Source organism: Ailuropoda melanoleuca, chromosome 1, assembly GCF_002007445.2.
Source record: "Ailuropoda melanoleuca isolate Jingjing chromosome 1, ASM200744v2, whole genome shotgun sequence".
Taxonomy (NCBI): Eukaryota; Metazoa; Chordata; class Mammalia; order Carnivora; family Ursidae; genus Ailuropoda; species Ailuropoda melanoleuca.
Genome location: NC_048218.1, coordinates 192,354,727 through 192,369,552, shown reverse-complemented (window position 1 = coordinate 192,369,552; position 14,826 = coordinate 192,354,727). Strand labels below are relative to the sequence as shown.

The 14,826-nt window shown below is 57.2% G+C and overlaps 1 protein-coding gene across 4 annotated transcripts in view; it reads left to right on the top strand.

Moving 5' to 3' along the window:
* The window catches only part of PLXNA4 (plexin A4), a 537,871-nt gene that overhangs the window by 492,170 nt on the left and 30,875 nt on the right, over positions 1 to 14,826 (top strand). For all 4 annotated transcript variants that reach the window (XM_034672299.1, XM_034672298.1, XM_034672300.1 and 1 more), the window contains exons 22-25: positions 3,280 to 3,548; positions 5,720 to 5,786; positions 6,548 to 6,694; positions 10,736 to 10,895. In XM_034672299.1, the coding sequence (XP_034528190.1) occupies positions 3,280 to 3,548; positions 5,720 to 5,786; positions 6,548 to 6,694; positions 10,736 to 10,895 (643 nt within the window). The remainder of the gene's footprint in view (positions 1 to 3,279; positions 3,549 to 5,719; positions 5,787 to 6,547; positions 6,695 to 10,735; positions 10,896 to 14,826) is intronic.

Sequence of the window (14,826 nt, the reverse complement as noted above, 5' to 3'; positions counted from 1 at the left end):
GTGAGGGGGTGGCAAGTTACAAAGGGGAATTGTTCCGGATACTCTTTAACCAAGATACTTCACTTCCATCTCCCCCTTCATAAAACGGGGAGAAAATTCCTACCTTCGGCACCCCCAGACCCCAGGCCAGGCATTTGATGTCTTGGAAACTCCTGGGCGCAAAGGATCCGTGCAAAGCAGCCAGTGGAGTGGGAGAGGCAGGTAATAAAACTGCTGTTAAGTGCGCACCGTGCATGCCGAGCACTTTACATACATTATCTTATTTAATGCTCGTAAAACATTATGATGGGGGCACTCATATTCGCATTTTACAGACCAGGCAATCAAGCCCAGAGGTGACAGAGCTTTTCTCCATGTCGGAGTCAGTCAGTCTCTCTGATTCCGAAACCTGGGCTCCCAGCCCGCGCACCCTGGCGCCATAGCTGGCTTTGCTACACCTTCCTTCCCAGGGCCCCAGGCCTTGGCACCCAGAAGGCGTGTGCAGCCAAGCCAAGAAGTTCAGAGCACGTCCTGTCACCAAACGTGCCATCTGGCCAGCCCTATGTCCTCTTCCTCCTCTCCAGGGGCCCCAGTGCCAAACCTGGCAGTGGCTCCCCTGCTCTCGGTGGCCAGCCTGAACCTCCAGGAGGCCCTGCATGGGGGACTCAGAGTTGGCTCTGAGTCACCTCCTAGGCCCAGGGGTAGGACAAGATGTGAAGGATCAGGAGGATGGATGGGGACTCAGGAGCCAAACAAGCTTGGGCTTGGAAATCCAGCACCTTCCTGTACCAGCTGGCTGGCCCTGGGACTACCACAGTAGCTTCTGTGAGAGGTGGTTAAGGGGGCACACTCACTCTTGCAAGGTCCTTAGCAGGCTTAGATGGAGTGATGAGTATGGTGTACAGCACCGTGCACTGCCCATGGTGGGTGCCGGGGAAGCAGCATTATCTATCACCAGTAGGACAAGTTGTGGAGATGTTGCTCTGGGGGACTGAAGGACAGAGGAGGTAAAATGTGTACACGTGTGTCAGGGGTGGTCCCAGAGCTGGGAGGAAGGTCAGCAGGACACACAGACAGCTGGGTAGACTGAGGCTGGGCTGACAGCAAGATGAGGCTGCCTCCTACCCTTGTCCTTCCCTTGCCAGCCCCTATGGCGTGGGGAACGGGGCAGGGGGGCAGGCAGGATGCAAGCTGAGATTGGGCCCATCATAGAGGACGAGGAGTTTGCCAGGGGTGACTGTGCAGAGAGCCAGGACATGCAGCTGGGCCCTGGCTCCGGCCAGTTCCCGTCTCTCTCCGGAGTGCTGCCTTCCGACAGGACCTTCCGGAAGGGCCTGCTGCTGCTGCTCCAAGGGCAGACCTGGGTCCGACTATCTTGAGGCGGGGGCCTTGCCCTGAATCTGGAACACAGGGGAGCTCAGTGAGTGAGTGGCATGAACATTCCAGCTCTGCTTCTGCCCTCTCCTTGGACCTGGGCAAACAGAGATTCTCTGGCCACCCATCCTCCCCAGATTCAAGTTTCTGGGGTCAAGTGGGATGGAACTGTTGTCATTCGGTAAACGCGAGTGTGTGTCAGTCTTCTTACATGCCATCTCCTTCAGAGCTCACACCAGCCCCCTGAGATGGCAGGACGCAGTGCCCCCCACCGGGCGCGTGGCCTGGCCCTGACTCTTCTCGGTCTTGGGATCCTGGGGAAGTCCCTCACCGTCGTGAGGCCCTGGGATAATAATGGTACCTACCTCAAACCGTATTGTGTGGCATAAATGGGCCCATTTCTCTAAAGCGTGTAGGACAGAGTAAGATCTATGCACGCATCGGCTGCAATACCTTCATTTCGCGGTCAAAGGAATGGAGTCTTCTCAGAGTCCCCAAACTCGTATGTGGCTGTGACACTTAACCCAAGCTCGACTGCTGCACACGTGACGCTCCTTCCCAAAGACCCCCGCGGGAGAGACACAGCCCTCGACAGGGCCCCTCCTTTGGAGGCCCCCCCAGACCCCACTCCACGAAGGGTGCCCTGCTCTGTTCTCAGAGGGCTCCAGCTTGAGGCCAGAGCTATGCTTTACTTGTTAAGCACCCTTTTTGCTTTAAAGGAAGAATACACACAGAGCAACGCACACGTTGGCAGAGCACAGAGTATTTTCCCTGAGTGAACACAGCCATCCAGCTAGCACACAGAGCAGGAAGCTAATGCTACCAGCCCTCCACAAAAGTCCCCGAGTGCCCCCTTCCAGTCCCAGCCACCCCCCAGGATCACCATTTTCCTGCCATCATTGATGGTTTTTAAAATCTTTATTTAAAGGGTGTTACACAAATCACCCTCTTCTTTCTTTTTTCATTCGATGTCTGCAAGAGGCATCCCTGCTACTGTGAGTGGCAGAAAGCCATTCCCGTGGCTGTGTGGCTTCCTGCTGGGGGAATATGCCGCAGTTCCTGGAGCCACTCACGGAGCCGGGCACTGGCTGTTTCCAGTCTGGGGCCGCGAGGCACAGGGCCGCTGCGCCCCCCTTGTGCATCTCAGAGATGCATCCTCGGTGCCGAGCGGCGGTGCCCCTTGCAGGTGCCTCCCGATGAACAGAAGATGCAGGCAGGAGGATAAAGCCTTCTTCCTCCCCTTTCCCTGGGTCTCAGAGGAGTCTCTGAGCAAACAGCAGACGCTGGAGTCCATCAGGGAGCACCTGAGAGACTGTTGGGCTTAATCTTCCCCTTTCCTTGGGTAAATCACCTTGGCCCCCAGAGAAGTTACGGACTTGCCTGAGGTCACACAGGGTGGTGGTGACAGAGCCTGCGTGGACCCCGCAAGTCCCGGCTCTGTGGTCACTGGTCTGTTAATGGGATCCACGTGGCCGGAGAGGGTCTCAGTCCGGTCAGCTGGAGGCTCAGGTGTGGCGATCCCTCACCCCTGGGCTCACCCGCAGCAGCCCCCGCCTCCTGCAGGCCCCCGGGGGGCTGTCCGTGGCGCCCCTCGGCCGTGGTGTGGGCCCCTCACCAGCTCTGCGTCACCGTCAGGGAAGAGCTCAGGCTCCCGAGCAGATGGGGCCCCCCCACTGTCCTAAGGTGCTGCTCTCCCTGCGCCTCCCCGATTCAGCTCCAAGCCAGAGGCAGGGAGCTGCCGCATGGCTCAAGAGAATAGCCCGATGCCCGGCACCAGACGAGGGCTTTATGCCACTGGCCCAGGGGGCAGGGGCCTGAGTGGCGGCAGGGGCTGGGGAGGCGGGGTCCGCAGCGCGCACGGCCCACCCCGTGGGGCGGACCCCGGGCCCGGCTGGCAGTCAGGACTCCCCGGGGGCTCCCCCGCAGGTTCCGGGCTATCGGCAGGAGCGCGTGGAGAAGGGCCTGAAGCTCTTTGCCCAGCTCATCAACAACAAGGTGTTCCTGCTGTCCTTCATCCGCACGCTGGAGTCCCAGCGCAGCTTCTCGATGCGTGACCGCGGCAACGTGGCCTCGCTCATCATGACCGTGCTGCAGAGCAAGCTGGAGTACGCCACCGACGTTCTGAAGCAGCTGCTGGCCGACCTCATCGACAAGAACCTGGAGAGCAAGAACCACCCCAAGCTGCTGCTCAGGAGGTGAGGGCCGGGCCCGAGGGGCGGGCAGGGGGCGCAGGTCAGAGAGAGAGCCCACGCGGCCTGGGTCTTGTGCCTTCTGGGGAGACGGGCGCAGAGCTCCCAGAAGGAGCGGCCAAGTCCCCCAAGGTTAGGCACTGACCGAGGTGCGCCCCGTGCCCCCTTGGAAAAGCCTGTCCACCACAGCCCACCTGCTCACCCTGCCTTTTCTCTTCGGCCCCTACATCCGCTCTGCCTTCTTCTTGCTCTGTCCTTACGCTCCCCTGATGGTGACCCTTTCTACTGGAATTCTTCTCTCGTATGCTCTTCTGAGGTCATTTTTCCATCCCTTGCCCTTACCTAAACCAGAGCATGAGTTAGGAGAGAGACCCCAGGGCCTCCTGTCTGGGGACCTGCCTCAGCATCTCCGGATGGGAAACTAGCTCCTGGAAGCTCTCCCTGCTGTCCGGGACCAGCAGCACAGCATCACCTGGGAGCATCTCAGGTCCCAGCCCACTCCCACTCGTGGCCCCTTGCCTGACCACCTGCTGGCCACATGTGACCATCGAGCCATGGCTTGGGCTTTATAGGACACAGAGACTCCCTGACCCCATCCGTGCTGCCATTCCCATCTGCCTCCTCCTTGAAGGCCACTGCTCATCGAGGCTGTTAGCGCAATGTCTTTAGCCTCCGTGCGGACAAAGCTGGAAAATTCACATCCGCCATCACGCCCCAGTACCGTCTGCCTCCGCCTGTCCTCTGCCTTCCGTCCGCGGTGTCTGGGTCCGAGGCAGGGCCTCCTGCTTGGGCCAGTGGCTGGATTTGGCTTTCAGAAGTGTTTACCTCAGGCTTTTTCCCGGTGCAGTGGGCATTCGCCCGCACAGCTGCAAAAGGTTGCTACATATCGGAGCAATCATCCAGCTTTGGAAACAGCAAGGTAGATCATTTTGATTTTTGTTTTCCTTCCACCACGCAGCCACCCACCGGCATAATTCTAGGGTTGCCACTGCCTGCCAGAGCTCCCACCGACAATTTCCTGGCGTGGCCTCGCTCTGGATCTGTGCGTCTCCGCCTCTTGTTTTCCACCCGCTCGCTCCCAGATGCTCTCTCTCCTTCTGCCCTCCTCCATCTCCCTTTCTTCCTCTTGCCCCCGGCTGTCCCCATCACTTCGACAGCCTTCCTTCTCATCTCCTCCTCGTTTGCTGGCAGTTGCCCAGCTGCCGCGGGACTGTGGCTATTCGCGGCTTCCGCCAACTGCAACTTTCGAGCCTATCCACACATACCTGGATGGGCCGATTGCTCTCTGGTGCTGGCCCCACACTTAGCGCAAGTTTGAGCCCCGTTTTTCTCTATATGGATGCAACCTGCAGGGTCTTTTGGCCCTAACCCTGCTGCAGTGGCTTCCCTTCCAAGGTAAAAGGATAAGCGGACTTGGGTAGCAGCACAAAGGATGCAAGTTAGACTCAAGAAGGCACTTTCTATCATTGCAATGACACACTAGCAGGGCTCCAGGAGGAGTTCCAATGGACTCTGAAATAGGATCATTTGGGCATTGCTTAGGATGAGCGGTATGCAGCTTTAGTCCATGTCTGCTCTGGGAGTCTTTCGCTTTAGGTGATGGGGTCAGTCTGATCTATCTGGCTTTTGTCGCCTGACCCACGTCTCCTGCCACCTTCCTTTCTATCCCCTGCCAAATTAGTATCTCCCCAGGTTTTTCAGATTTCTTTTTTCACCCACCTACAGGAACTAGGAAGTTCCCTAAAGCTGTCCCGTCCAGTTACACGTGCCCATTCAGATGTAAACCATGAAAGGCAAAGAACATGTAAAATTCAGCTCCTCAGACACACCAGCCGCGTTGCGAGTGCTCCGTGGGCACCTTGGCAGGTGGCTGTCCCAGTGGACAGCACAGAGAGATGTCATCGTCACTGCAGAGGGTACCGCTGGACAGAGCTGCCCCCACACATTCCCACCGCACAGCCACTGGGAGCCTGACACCAGAGTGTCGTCTCCCGGCCTCGTAGCAAAGCTTGTCTCGTCCCTCTGGGGTGTCTAGGAGTCCCTGAAATTCCAATATTCTTTAGGATCTCGGGATTTGGCCGGGAGGCCGTAAGCAGCAAGATCAATGCAGAGTCACCCCCTGCCTCCCTAGTCCTCGGGCTCTGACCTGCTGCTCTGTCTTTGTCTTGCTGTAACAGGACTGAGTCAGTGGCTGAGAAGATGTTGACCAACTGGTTCACTTTCCTGCTCTACAAGTTCCTCAAGGTACGATTGGATGTGGGGTATCTCTGGCCCTGCCTGTTATCACCACCCCCCCAGCTTCCCTGCACCCCACAAAACCCCCATTGCCCGGGCCTGACTCTTAGAACCACACCAAGAAATGCAGTCGCCCATTGTCACTGTCAAGTATCACTGAGGGGGCAAACTCCTGACAGTCTCAGGAGACAGAGCCTACCCCCACCCCCGCCCCATCAGTCCTGGTGTGAGAGACAATCCCCTGTCCCACAGGCCAGGGGGAGACGAGCCCATGAGAGGACCCTGTGTGAGCCCTAAAGCCAAAGTCCGCTTGTAAGCTCAACACAATTCACCCCTTAGTTCCCCACTCTCTGTCTTCCTCCCTCCTGCCTCTCCCAGCCCCCCACTCCCCAAGGCTGAGAAAGGTCCTGGGCAGGTGCCACAGCTGTGTCTGCCTGACTTCCAATTATGACCTTGCTTTCTAAGGACTTTGCACCCCCGGGGACTGACCTCTGTGTCCTGATGGGCCGCAGAAGAAGTGGGTGGAGTGGGGTGGGGAGAAAGAGCAGAGAGGGGACAGGAGGCAGTGAGGTGAAGAGGAGAGGGCAGACATGAGAAGACAGGTGGTCCAGAGGTCCAGGAGAAGTGCATGTCTGAAGGGGGTGTTGACAACAGAGGAGGACGGGGAGCAGGAGAAAACTGGAGCAGAGGAGTGGAAAGCAGCCCTTTGAGAAATGGGCTCCAGGAGGCTGGTCCAGAGTCCGCCCAGCACTGTTCTTGTCTGCATCCAGGAGTGTGCTGGGGAGCCCCTGTTCTCGCTCTTCTGTGCCATCAAGCAGCAGATGGAGAAGGGGCCCATCGACGCCATCACGGGAGAGGCCCGCTACTCTCTGAGTGAGGACAAGCTCATCCGCCAGCAGATCGACTACAAAACCCTGGTAAAGCAGCCCCACACCTTTGCCCCGTGCCCCTGGTAACGGGGCTGCGGTCCCCTGCCGCCCCTGCCCAGCAGAGGGGATGGAGAAAATGCTGAAAGGCCAGCGAGCCTGGTTGGCCTGCTGCACAGGCCCAGCCGGGTGTCCCACCTAGGCCTGTCACCCCAGACTCCCCCAGGGCACCTGGATTGGGGGACCGGTAGCTCAGGCATGGCTGAGCAACACTTCAGCGGAGACTAGTGGGGTTCCGGGCCAGTGTGCAGAACGTGGGGTCATAAGCCCTGGCTCCCAGCTGGCTGGCTGATTGTGCTGAATGAACTCCTCATCAGCTTTCCCAGGGTGGGGAGGGACACTTCCATGCAGGGCAGGTGGGGGGACTGAAGGAGAGGAAACCAAGAAGAGTTCCTTGTGTTCAGAAGCCCACCTCTGCCCTCCGGTCTAAGTTCAAATACACCCATGACCCAAGAACGTGAGGCCAATTGGCCTAGTGATCAACGCCTTCATCCAGGGAACGTGGGGATTCCCTCTGTCGAGGCTAGACCCCCTCCTCCGAGAGCGGCTGTCACGCTAGGAGGCAGCCAAGCTCAGCACGGAGGAGCATGAGGTCTGGATTGGAGCCCTGACTGTGCTTCTGAGCAGCTGGGTGATTTGGGGCAGGTCCCTCAATCTCTCTGAGTTGGGGTGTCTTGATCTGAAAAAACGCAGGGTAACACTAGGACTTATTTACACAGGGATAATAATAGTGCGTGCCTCCCAAAGTTGTCCGGAGGATGGAATGGGGCAAGGCGTGCGAGGCAGGGAGTGCAGAGTAAGTGCCCACTGTGCTCCCCGAGGGAGGGTCCTGCCTGTCTGGCCCTCCAGGCCAGATGCTCACCCTCACTCTTGGCCCTTTTAGGTGCAGGTGTAATTTGCCATCAGACCTCCACTAGGAAAGGGGAGAGGGTGTGAAAGGAAGGAGCTAGAAAATAAGATAACAGTCGTTGGGGGTGAATCATGGGTGATGACCAAGACGGGGTGCGGGGCTGGGGGAGGGAGACAGAAAATAGATGGGATTTAAATGCACTTATGGGGAGGGGCTCCTGGGTGGCTCAGTTGGTTAAGCATCCAACACTTGATTTCGGCTCAGGTCAGGATCTCAGGGTCGTGAGATTGAGCCCCATGTTGGGCTCTGCACTGGGGTGGAGCCTGTTTAAGATTCTCTCTCTCCCTCTGCCCCTGCCCACCTCTCTCTAAAAAAAAGAAAAGAAAAGAAAAGAAAAGAAAAGAAAAGAAAAGAAAAGAAAAGAAAAAAGAAAGGAAAGGAAAGGAAAGGAAAGGAAAAGAAAGGAAAGGAAAGGAAAAGAAAAAAAAGAAAAGAAAAGAAAAGAAAAGAAAAGAAAAGAAAAGAAAAGAAAAGAAAAGAAAGAAAAGAAAAGTGCTTATGGGGAGATGAGACCCACACAGGCCAGACCGGGACAGCAGGGCTGAGCTGGGCTGAGCCGGGCAGGAGCAGTGAGTCCAGAGTGAAGCCCAGACCCCACGGAGTGCAGGGAGCTGGTCCCTCCTGGCTGGGAACGATGCAGCCCTGATACACCTTTCCCCCTCCGTCTTCAGCGGGCTGGGGGGTCCCAGTGGACTGTCCTGGGGAGGTTTCAGAGGAGCAGCTGTGACCAGGGACCTTGCCTCCTTGCAGTCACTTTCTGCTCTGGAGGAGAAAGTTAGAGGCTCTGATTAAAATGAGAAAGGAGGGGGGGGGGAATCTTCCCAAAATAGAGACCAGAATGGATTTTTAATGATCTAAAAGTATGAGTGAGCCGTCTGCAGCCTGATCTCCCCCACCCCTTCCTTTCCCAGCCTGGCACGGTTCCTCACTATGGACCCCGCACGGTGAGCTGCAGAAATGCCCTGTCCCCAGATGGCAGCGCCCTTTACTCCAGAGGCCAGGCTGCTTGTGGATGAGGGGACTTCCTGCCCCTGTGAGGGACTTGCCGTGGGTCAGGGGAACTCAGCCATCAGGTGGAGAGATGGGGCAAAGAGACATCCTGAGGAGAGGAGGGAGCAAGTGCGATTGTTTTGCCCAGGGAAGAAAGGGCTGCAGGGAGCTGTAAGGCCACCTCAGGCCTGAGAAAAGGAGGTCCAACAGATGGAAGGGGAGCAGTCCCTGGCTGGTGCGGAGGGAAAGGAAGAGAAGGGAAAGAGAGCGAAAGCTAGAGGAGCCCCGGGCAGCTTGCGCCACCGACTGATGCTATCGCTGTCCTGGGCCGGAGGCGGGTGCTGAGAGGCTCAGGGACCAGAACTCTGTAGCTAGCGGCCCTTGGAGGTGCTGCGTGAGTAACTGGCTGGGCACTAGAACTTGGGCTCGCGTGTTCTAGGGCCCTGCTGCTGGGAGTGCTGTCGGCATCACCCAGGAGCCTGCTGGGTGCTGGGTGCTCACACGGGAGCCTGCGACGTGCTCGAAGCTAGCTGCTGACCTGACACAGTGCCGAATCTCAGGCCCGGCCCCCACCTCCTGAGTCAGACGCTGCATTCTAACACAGCCCCCGAAGCACTGAGCTAGCAGAGGAAACAAAAAACAAAACAAAACAAAAAAACACCAGGCAGTTTGCTCAGAAACTACCCAAGGGGCGCAGGAATGGGCGTGGAGAAGGACGTTCTGGGTGGAGCTGTGGTTCGGCCAGTGGCCAGGGAACCCTGTCCCTCAGTAAGGCTCCCAGCTACCGCTTCTTCTCCGGATGCCCCGAAGCATCCCATGGGGCTCTCGTAGGGCCACCATGAACCCCCGAGGCAAGTCGAAATGTCAGAAGGGCATACTCAGGGGGCAGCCTCTGCCAAGGGGTCCCCCCGGGGGGGGGGGCTGCCCGGATAAGGCTGCTCTGCTGCTTGGGGGAGGCTGAGCCCAGGGCAGCACAAAATGATAGGCTGTGCTTGGCCACGGAGGGGGCAGCGAGGGTCCAGGAAAGCTTTAGAAGGATCGGCTGGGAGAGGACACTCAGAAGGGACCCACGGTCCAGAGTTCCTTCCACCATTGTTTTCAGTTTAGGACATTTTGAGGGTGAGAGTTTGGTTTTATAGATTTAGGAGGTTTTTCCTGCTTAATGGAAGAAGCATGTTTCCCTGTGAGCTCGCAGCAGTCTGGCTGCTAATGAAAGGCAGGCGTCCAGGGGCCAGGGTTCTGATTGCCACCACGTGGAGCAGGAGGAGGGAGGAAGCTGTCGTCTGCGTCTGCAGGCCTGCAATTGGGGGGGTGGGCAGCAAGAAATCAGGGAGGGAGGTGGTGGGGGTGCAGGGAGAGATCAGGGAGGGGTGGGGGGTGCAGGGAGAGATCAGGGAGGAAGATGGTGGGGAGTGCAGGGAGAGATCAGGGAGGGAGGTGGGGGGTGCAGGGAGAGATCAGGGAGGAAGGCACGGAGGGCTCAGGCAGCAGGAGCAAAGGGAGGGTGTGGGAGCCCGCGTGCCCTACGGTGGTCCCCCCAGCATCCCACACAGTCCCATCCATGTAGACAGAGCCCTCTCTGAGAACAGCAAAGGAAGAGAAACCTTGGGAAACAGCCCAGAACTTTTTCAAGGAAAAAATTATTGCTTGGTGCTTTAAGCAGAGCCTTCGTTTTTCTGAGGAGTTCCAAAAAGAGACACTGGGGCCCTGAGCCAGGGTGGCCTCTTCTCTGAACACGAGGTTGCGGCTTCAGAGCCAGGAAGACATCTCCAGTGGCTTGAACCTGCACCTTTTTATTTTTAAAGAACACATCAAGCTTCTTGTAGATTCTCCAACCTCCCATCGGCCCCAAACCCTCAAAAAAATCAAAGCTTATGAAATCTCTTGAGCAAGGAGCCAGATTCACATTCATGCATGTGTGTGTGTGTGGGGGGTTGACGGGGGAGGGACCGACACACGTGGAAGGTGGGGGATCAGAGGTGGGCAGGGGTCTGGGTGTGCTGCTGGGAAGGTGCCGTGTGTGTGGCGTGTGTGTGAGACGCTGTGCATGCACGCAGTGGTGTCCAGGATGCACCTGGGACTCAGCCCTTTCTGCCGCCCTCCCCCCACGCCTCCACTCCCCCTTCCTCCAGGTCTTGAGCTGTGTCAGCCCAGACAATGCCAACAGCCCTGAGGTCCCAGTCAAGATCCTCAACTGTGACACCGTTACTCAGGTCAAGGAGAAGATTCTGGACGCCATCTTTAAGAACGTGCCCTGTTCCCACCGGCCCAAGGCTGCAGATATGGACCTGGGTGAGTAGGCTGCCAGGCCAGGCACTACCCCGGGGTTGGTCAGAAGCCCCTCCTACAGAGCGGAAGCCAGGGGCAGGGGGCAGCCGTGCTCATCTCCTGGGAGCCCAGGGGCCTGCCTCCGTGGCTGTCAGGGAGCAATAGGCAGAGAGGGGACTGCGTTGTTGGAAGCACCACTGCCCTTGGGGGCTCTGGAGTAGCCAAGGAGGTCCTATCTGCCTCGAAGGGGATTCAGGCTGAGTCTGTGTGGTCGGAGGTCCCGCCACCACCATCGTTAGCCTCCCCTGCTTTTCCCTTCCCCTCTGCTCTGTGCAAGTCATTTTTGCTGACTACCTAAGGCAGGAGGGATCTGGGTCAGTGATGGAGGATGGAGAGACAGAAGAGAGAAAAACGAGAGATGGCAGCCTGCTGGGGAGCAGGATGACCTTTTATTTGAATGTTCCATGAATAGATTGCATAGCCTATATAAACAAGGGCACGCCACTTAGGGCCGGCTGTACTTAGATCCAGAGAAGGCTGGCCTGAGCGTTTAATGAAACATTGTCCTGGGGAAATCCTGGTGGGGAGTTCCGAGCTCCAAAGGGGCCAGGGCTGAAGAGAGGCAGTGTGGCTCAGCGTCACACCTGGATTTGAGTCCTGACGCTGTGAAGTCCCGGCTGTGTGACCTTGGTCCAGTTACTTACCCTTTCTGTGCCTTAATTTACCTCTATGACAGAGTTAATAATAGTGCGCACCTCATCGTAAGAAAGAAGTGAAATGAGGCATCTAAAAGCCTCTCCATGCAGTGCCTGGCCCGTTGCACACGCTCAGTTAGCCTTGGCCGCTATCATTACTGATCGGGAGAATGACGCTGGTCAGGGGATGGTGTGTTGTCTGTTTGTTGATCACAGGCACGGAGAGAAAGGCATTGATGTGTATGTGCTTGTGTCTGGAGATTTGTGGCAACGGAGGGGCGGGGGGACCTCCAGGGGCCCCTAATCCATCCATCTGGCCTCTAAGCTGCCCTCAGCTAAGCCATCCCAGACAGACGGGCATCTACCGTATTTTCTAACATCCAAAGGGAATCTTCATCCCCTCTCACTGCGCCGCCCACCTCCCCCAAATTCTGATGCCTGAAGATTCAGGATCCGGAAGTTCTGCTCACCCACCTCAACTTTCTTCTTCCTTTAACCCCACCTCCTCTTACCTGGCTCCTGGCGGGCTGTGTTCGGCGCCATGGCCAGAGTCTGACGCCCAGGAAGAGAGACTGGGGGAGCAAGGGCTCCCCTTCACCTGGGAGGCATCCCTGCGTGTGCGGCTCCTGGGACAAGGAGGAGGCCTATGTGACAGTCGGGGGCGGTGGGGTGCAGGCGAGTGCATGCACCTGCACGTCCCAGAGCACTGCGCACTCGGGTCGGAGTGAACACGCTTGTGTCTGCGTGGGGCTGATCTGCCGCCAGGAAGATCCCACACACTGACGTGGGGAAGCCTCCTGTTACAGAGCCAGAGGAGGGGACAGGGTTCCCGCGTTCCCCACCCCCAAACAGTTAAGGGGATTGTTCCATGACAGGTTCTGCCTGGGAGAGTTGAGCTTAAGGGGTTGGCCAGGTAGCTCCCACCAGTCCTTCTGTCTGTGTACGCGAGCCACATCAGTGTGCACGCTCGGCTTCTCCGCGTCCTTCTCTGCACAGTGGGAGGGAGGGTAACCTGGCATCGTGGGGCTAAGAGGGGGAGGCGTTATAAAAACCTTCATGCTGGAAGGTGGGTTTGGAAAGATGGTGCTAGAACACAGGAGGAGCTCCTGTGTGCAGGTGCATATTGGATTGTTACTTCTCTTGCTCGGGAATGGGGTGTCTCCCTGGGAGGGAGGGCGGCAGGTGGCCTCATAAGCCTCCACCTGAAGCATGAAGACAGAGTTTTTGCGCGGGAATGCCTTCTCTTCCTTCCTAGAAAAGGGCTGATGGGTGGCGAAGAACACTCCAGCCTGTGGTGGTTCCAACACTTCCTGGATCTCAGGAAGAGCGGGAGCCAGTGTTCTTCCATGTCCTCTCAACCCCAAGCTAAGGGGGCGTCCTCTGGAAGCAGATCCGAGGACCACCCCCTCTGCACCTCCTTGATCTCCTAGAGCGAGACTTCGTGGCTGGTACCTGCCCTCAGGATGCCCTCCCCACCTGGGACCTGTGCACCTTGAGCTCGGGAGGGAGAGGCGCTGCTTCTTAGCTTTAGAAAATCGCTCCCTTAAAGGTCTAGGGGTGCAAAGGAGATGGTGAATGAAAAGATGGAAAGCACCCCACAGCCATAGTGGTGAACCATTTGCAGTGGAAGGGGCGGCCTCGGAACAGCCGCAGCTACTCCCTGCCATCCCCCAAGGGAAGGGGCCTGAGCGGGGTCGCACAGCAGCAGGTCGGCCCACGGTGAACAGGCTCTCGAGCTCCAGCCGCTCCGGCCAGGGAGAGGCCACCTGCTTCCCAGCAGGGGCTGCGTGTCCCCTGACACACTGCCTAGCACAGCTGCCCATGTTTCAGGTCCCCAGAGACCACAGGGGCACCTGTCCCATCCGAGGTGCTGCTGGGGAGGACCCAGGGACTACCCTGGAGGGACGAGGCCTCCGAAAGCAGGGACAGATGGGGGTGGGGGATAGAGCCAAAGACATGGGGACCTCAAGCAGTTTGAGCCTCAGGGCCCCATCTTACTGGGGAAGGGTCGAGATGCTGAACTCCTCCTAAAGGCCTCCCATGGTAGGTGCTCTTCTGAGGAATGACCTTTTTTCTATTAGATCCAGGGCTTGGAGCTGCCCTGAAAGCTCTGGCCTTCTTTCTACTAAAGCCAGATTGCATAACAAGGAAATGGGGCCTCCTCTGAGACCCAAATGCTTTTTCCACATGATTCAACTCAGCCTCATGTCCCCCAAGGGGAGAAAGAAGCGAGGCAAGTTTTTCCCATCATGTAGGTGATAGTGCTTTAAAAGCCTAAAAGCAATTTACAAATGTAAGGTGTGATTATTATCAAAAATTAATCTATGCCAAAGGGACAGAACATGAAGCACATAGGCCCAGAGAGGACTCAGCCACATGCCTTGGACAGAGGCAGGATAGCCCAGCATCTTCCTTTCGATCCCCCCGCCGCTAGCTGAGGGCACTGGGCAAAGGCTGCCCTCCCCCTCCTGATGCCGGCCCCTGGCAAGGCAAGGACACTTGTCCCAGAACAGCTCAGAAGGGAGCAAAGACATTTTAAGCCACCCCATAATTGTCCTAAGTCAGTAAATCCAGCCCCAAACACCTCCTCCTGCCTTTCATCATCACCACGGCCCCTGGCCCGGCCTGGCCCCTCATTCCAGACACTTCCATGCCTTGCTCCTTGGACTCAAGTTCTCTCTCCTCCCTACCCCACCTCCATCCACCCTTTCACCAGACTTTTCCAGGTGTTAAGCAACCAAGATGGGGAATGTATTAGTCAGGGTTCTCGAGAGAAACAGAACCAATAGAATGTGCATAGAGAGAGAGAGATTTATTTTAAGGAATTGCTCACGTGATTATGGCGGCTTAGTCCATTTGGACTGCTGTAGCATGATACCAGAGACCGCACAGAAATTTCTTTCTCATAGTTCTGGAGCCTTGGAAGTCCAAGATCAAGGTGCTGGCAGGTTTGGTGTCTGGTGAAGACTGCTTCTGGGTTCACAGATGGTGCCTTCTTCCTGTGTCCTCACCTGGCAGAAGGAACAAGGAAGATCTCTGGGGTCCCTCTTCTAGCCACTAATTCCATTCAGGAGGGCTCCATCCTCATGACCACTGATCTCACAAAGACCCCACCTTCAAATCCCATCACATTGGGGGTTAGGATGTCAACATAAGAATTCTGGTGGGACACCAGACATTCAGTCTCTGGCAAGCTCTGGCAAGGGGGCCGGCCAAGTCCAAAATCTGCAAGGTAGGCTAGCAGGCTGGAGACCAGGGAG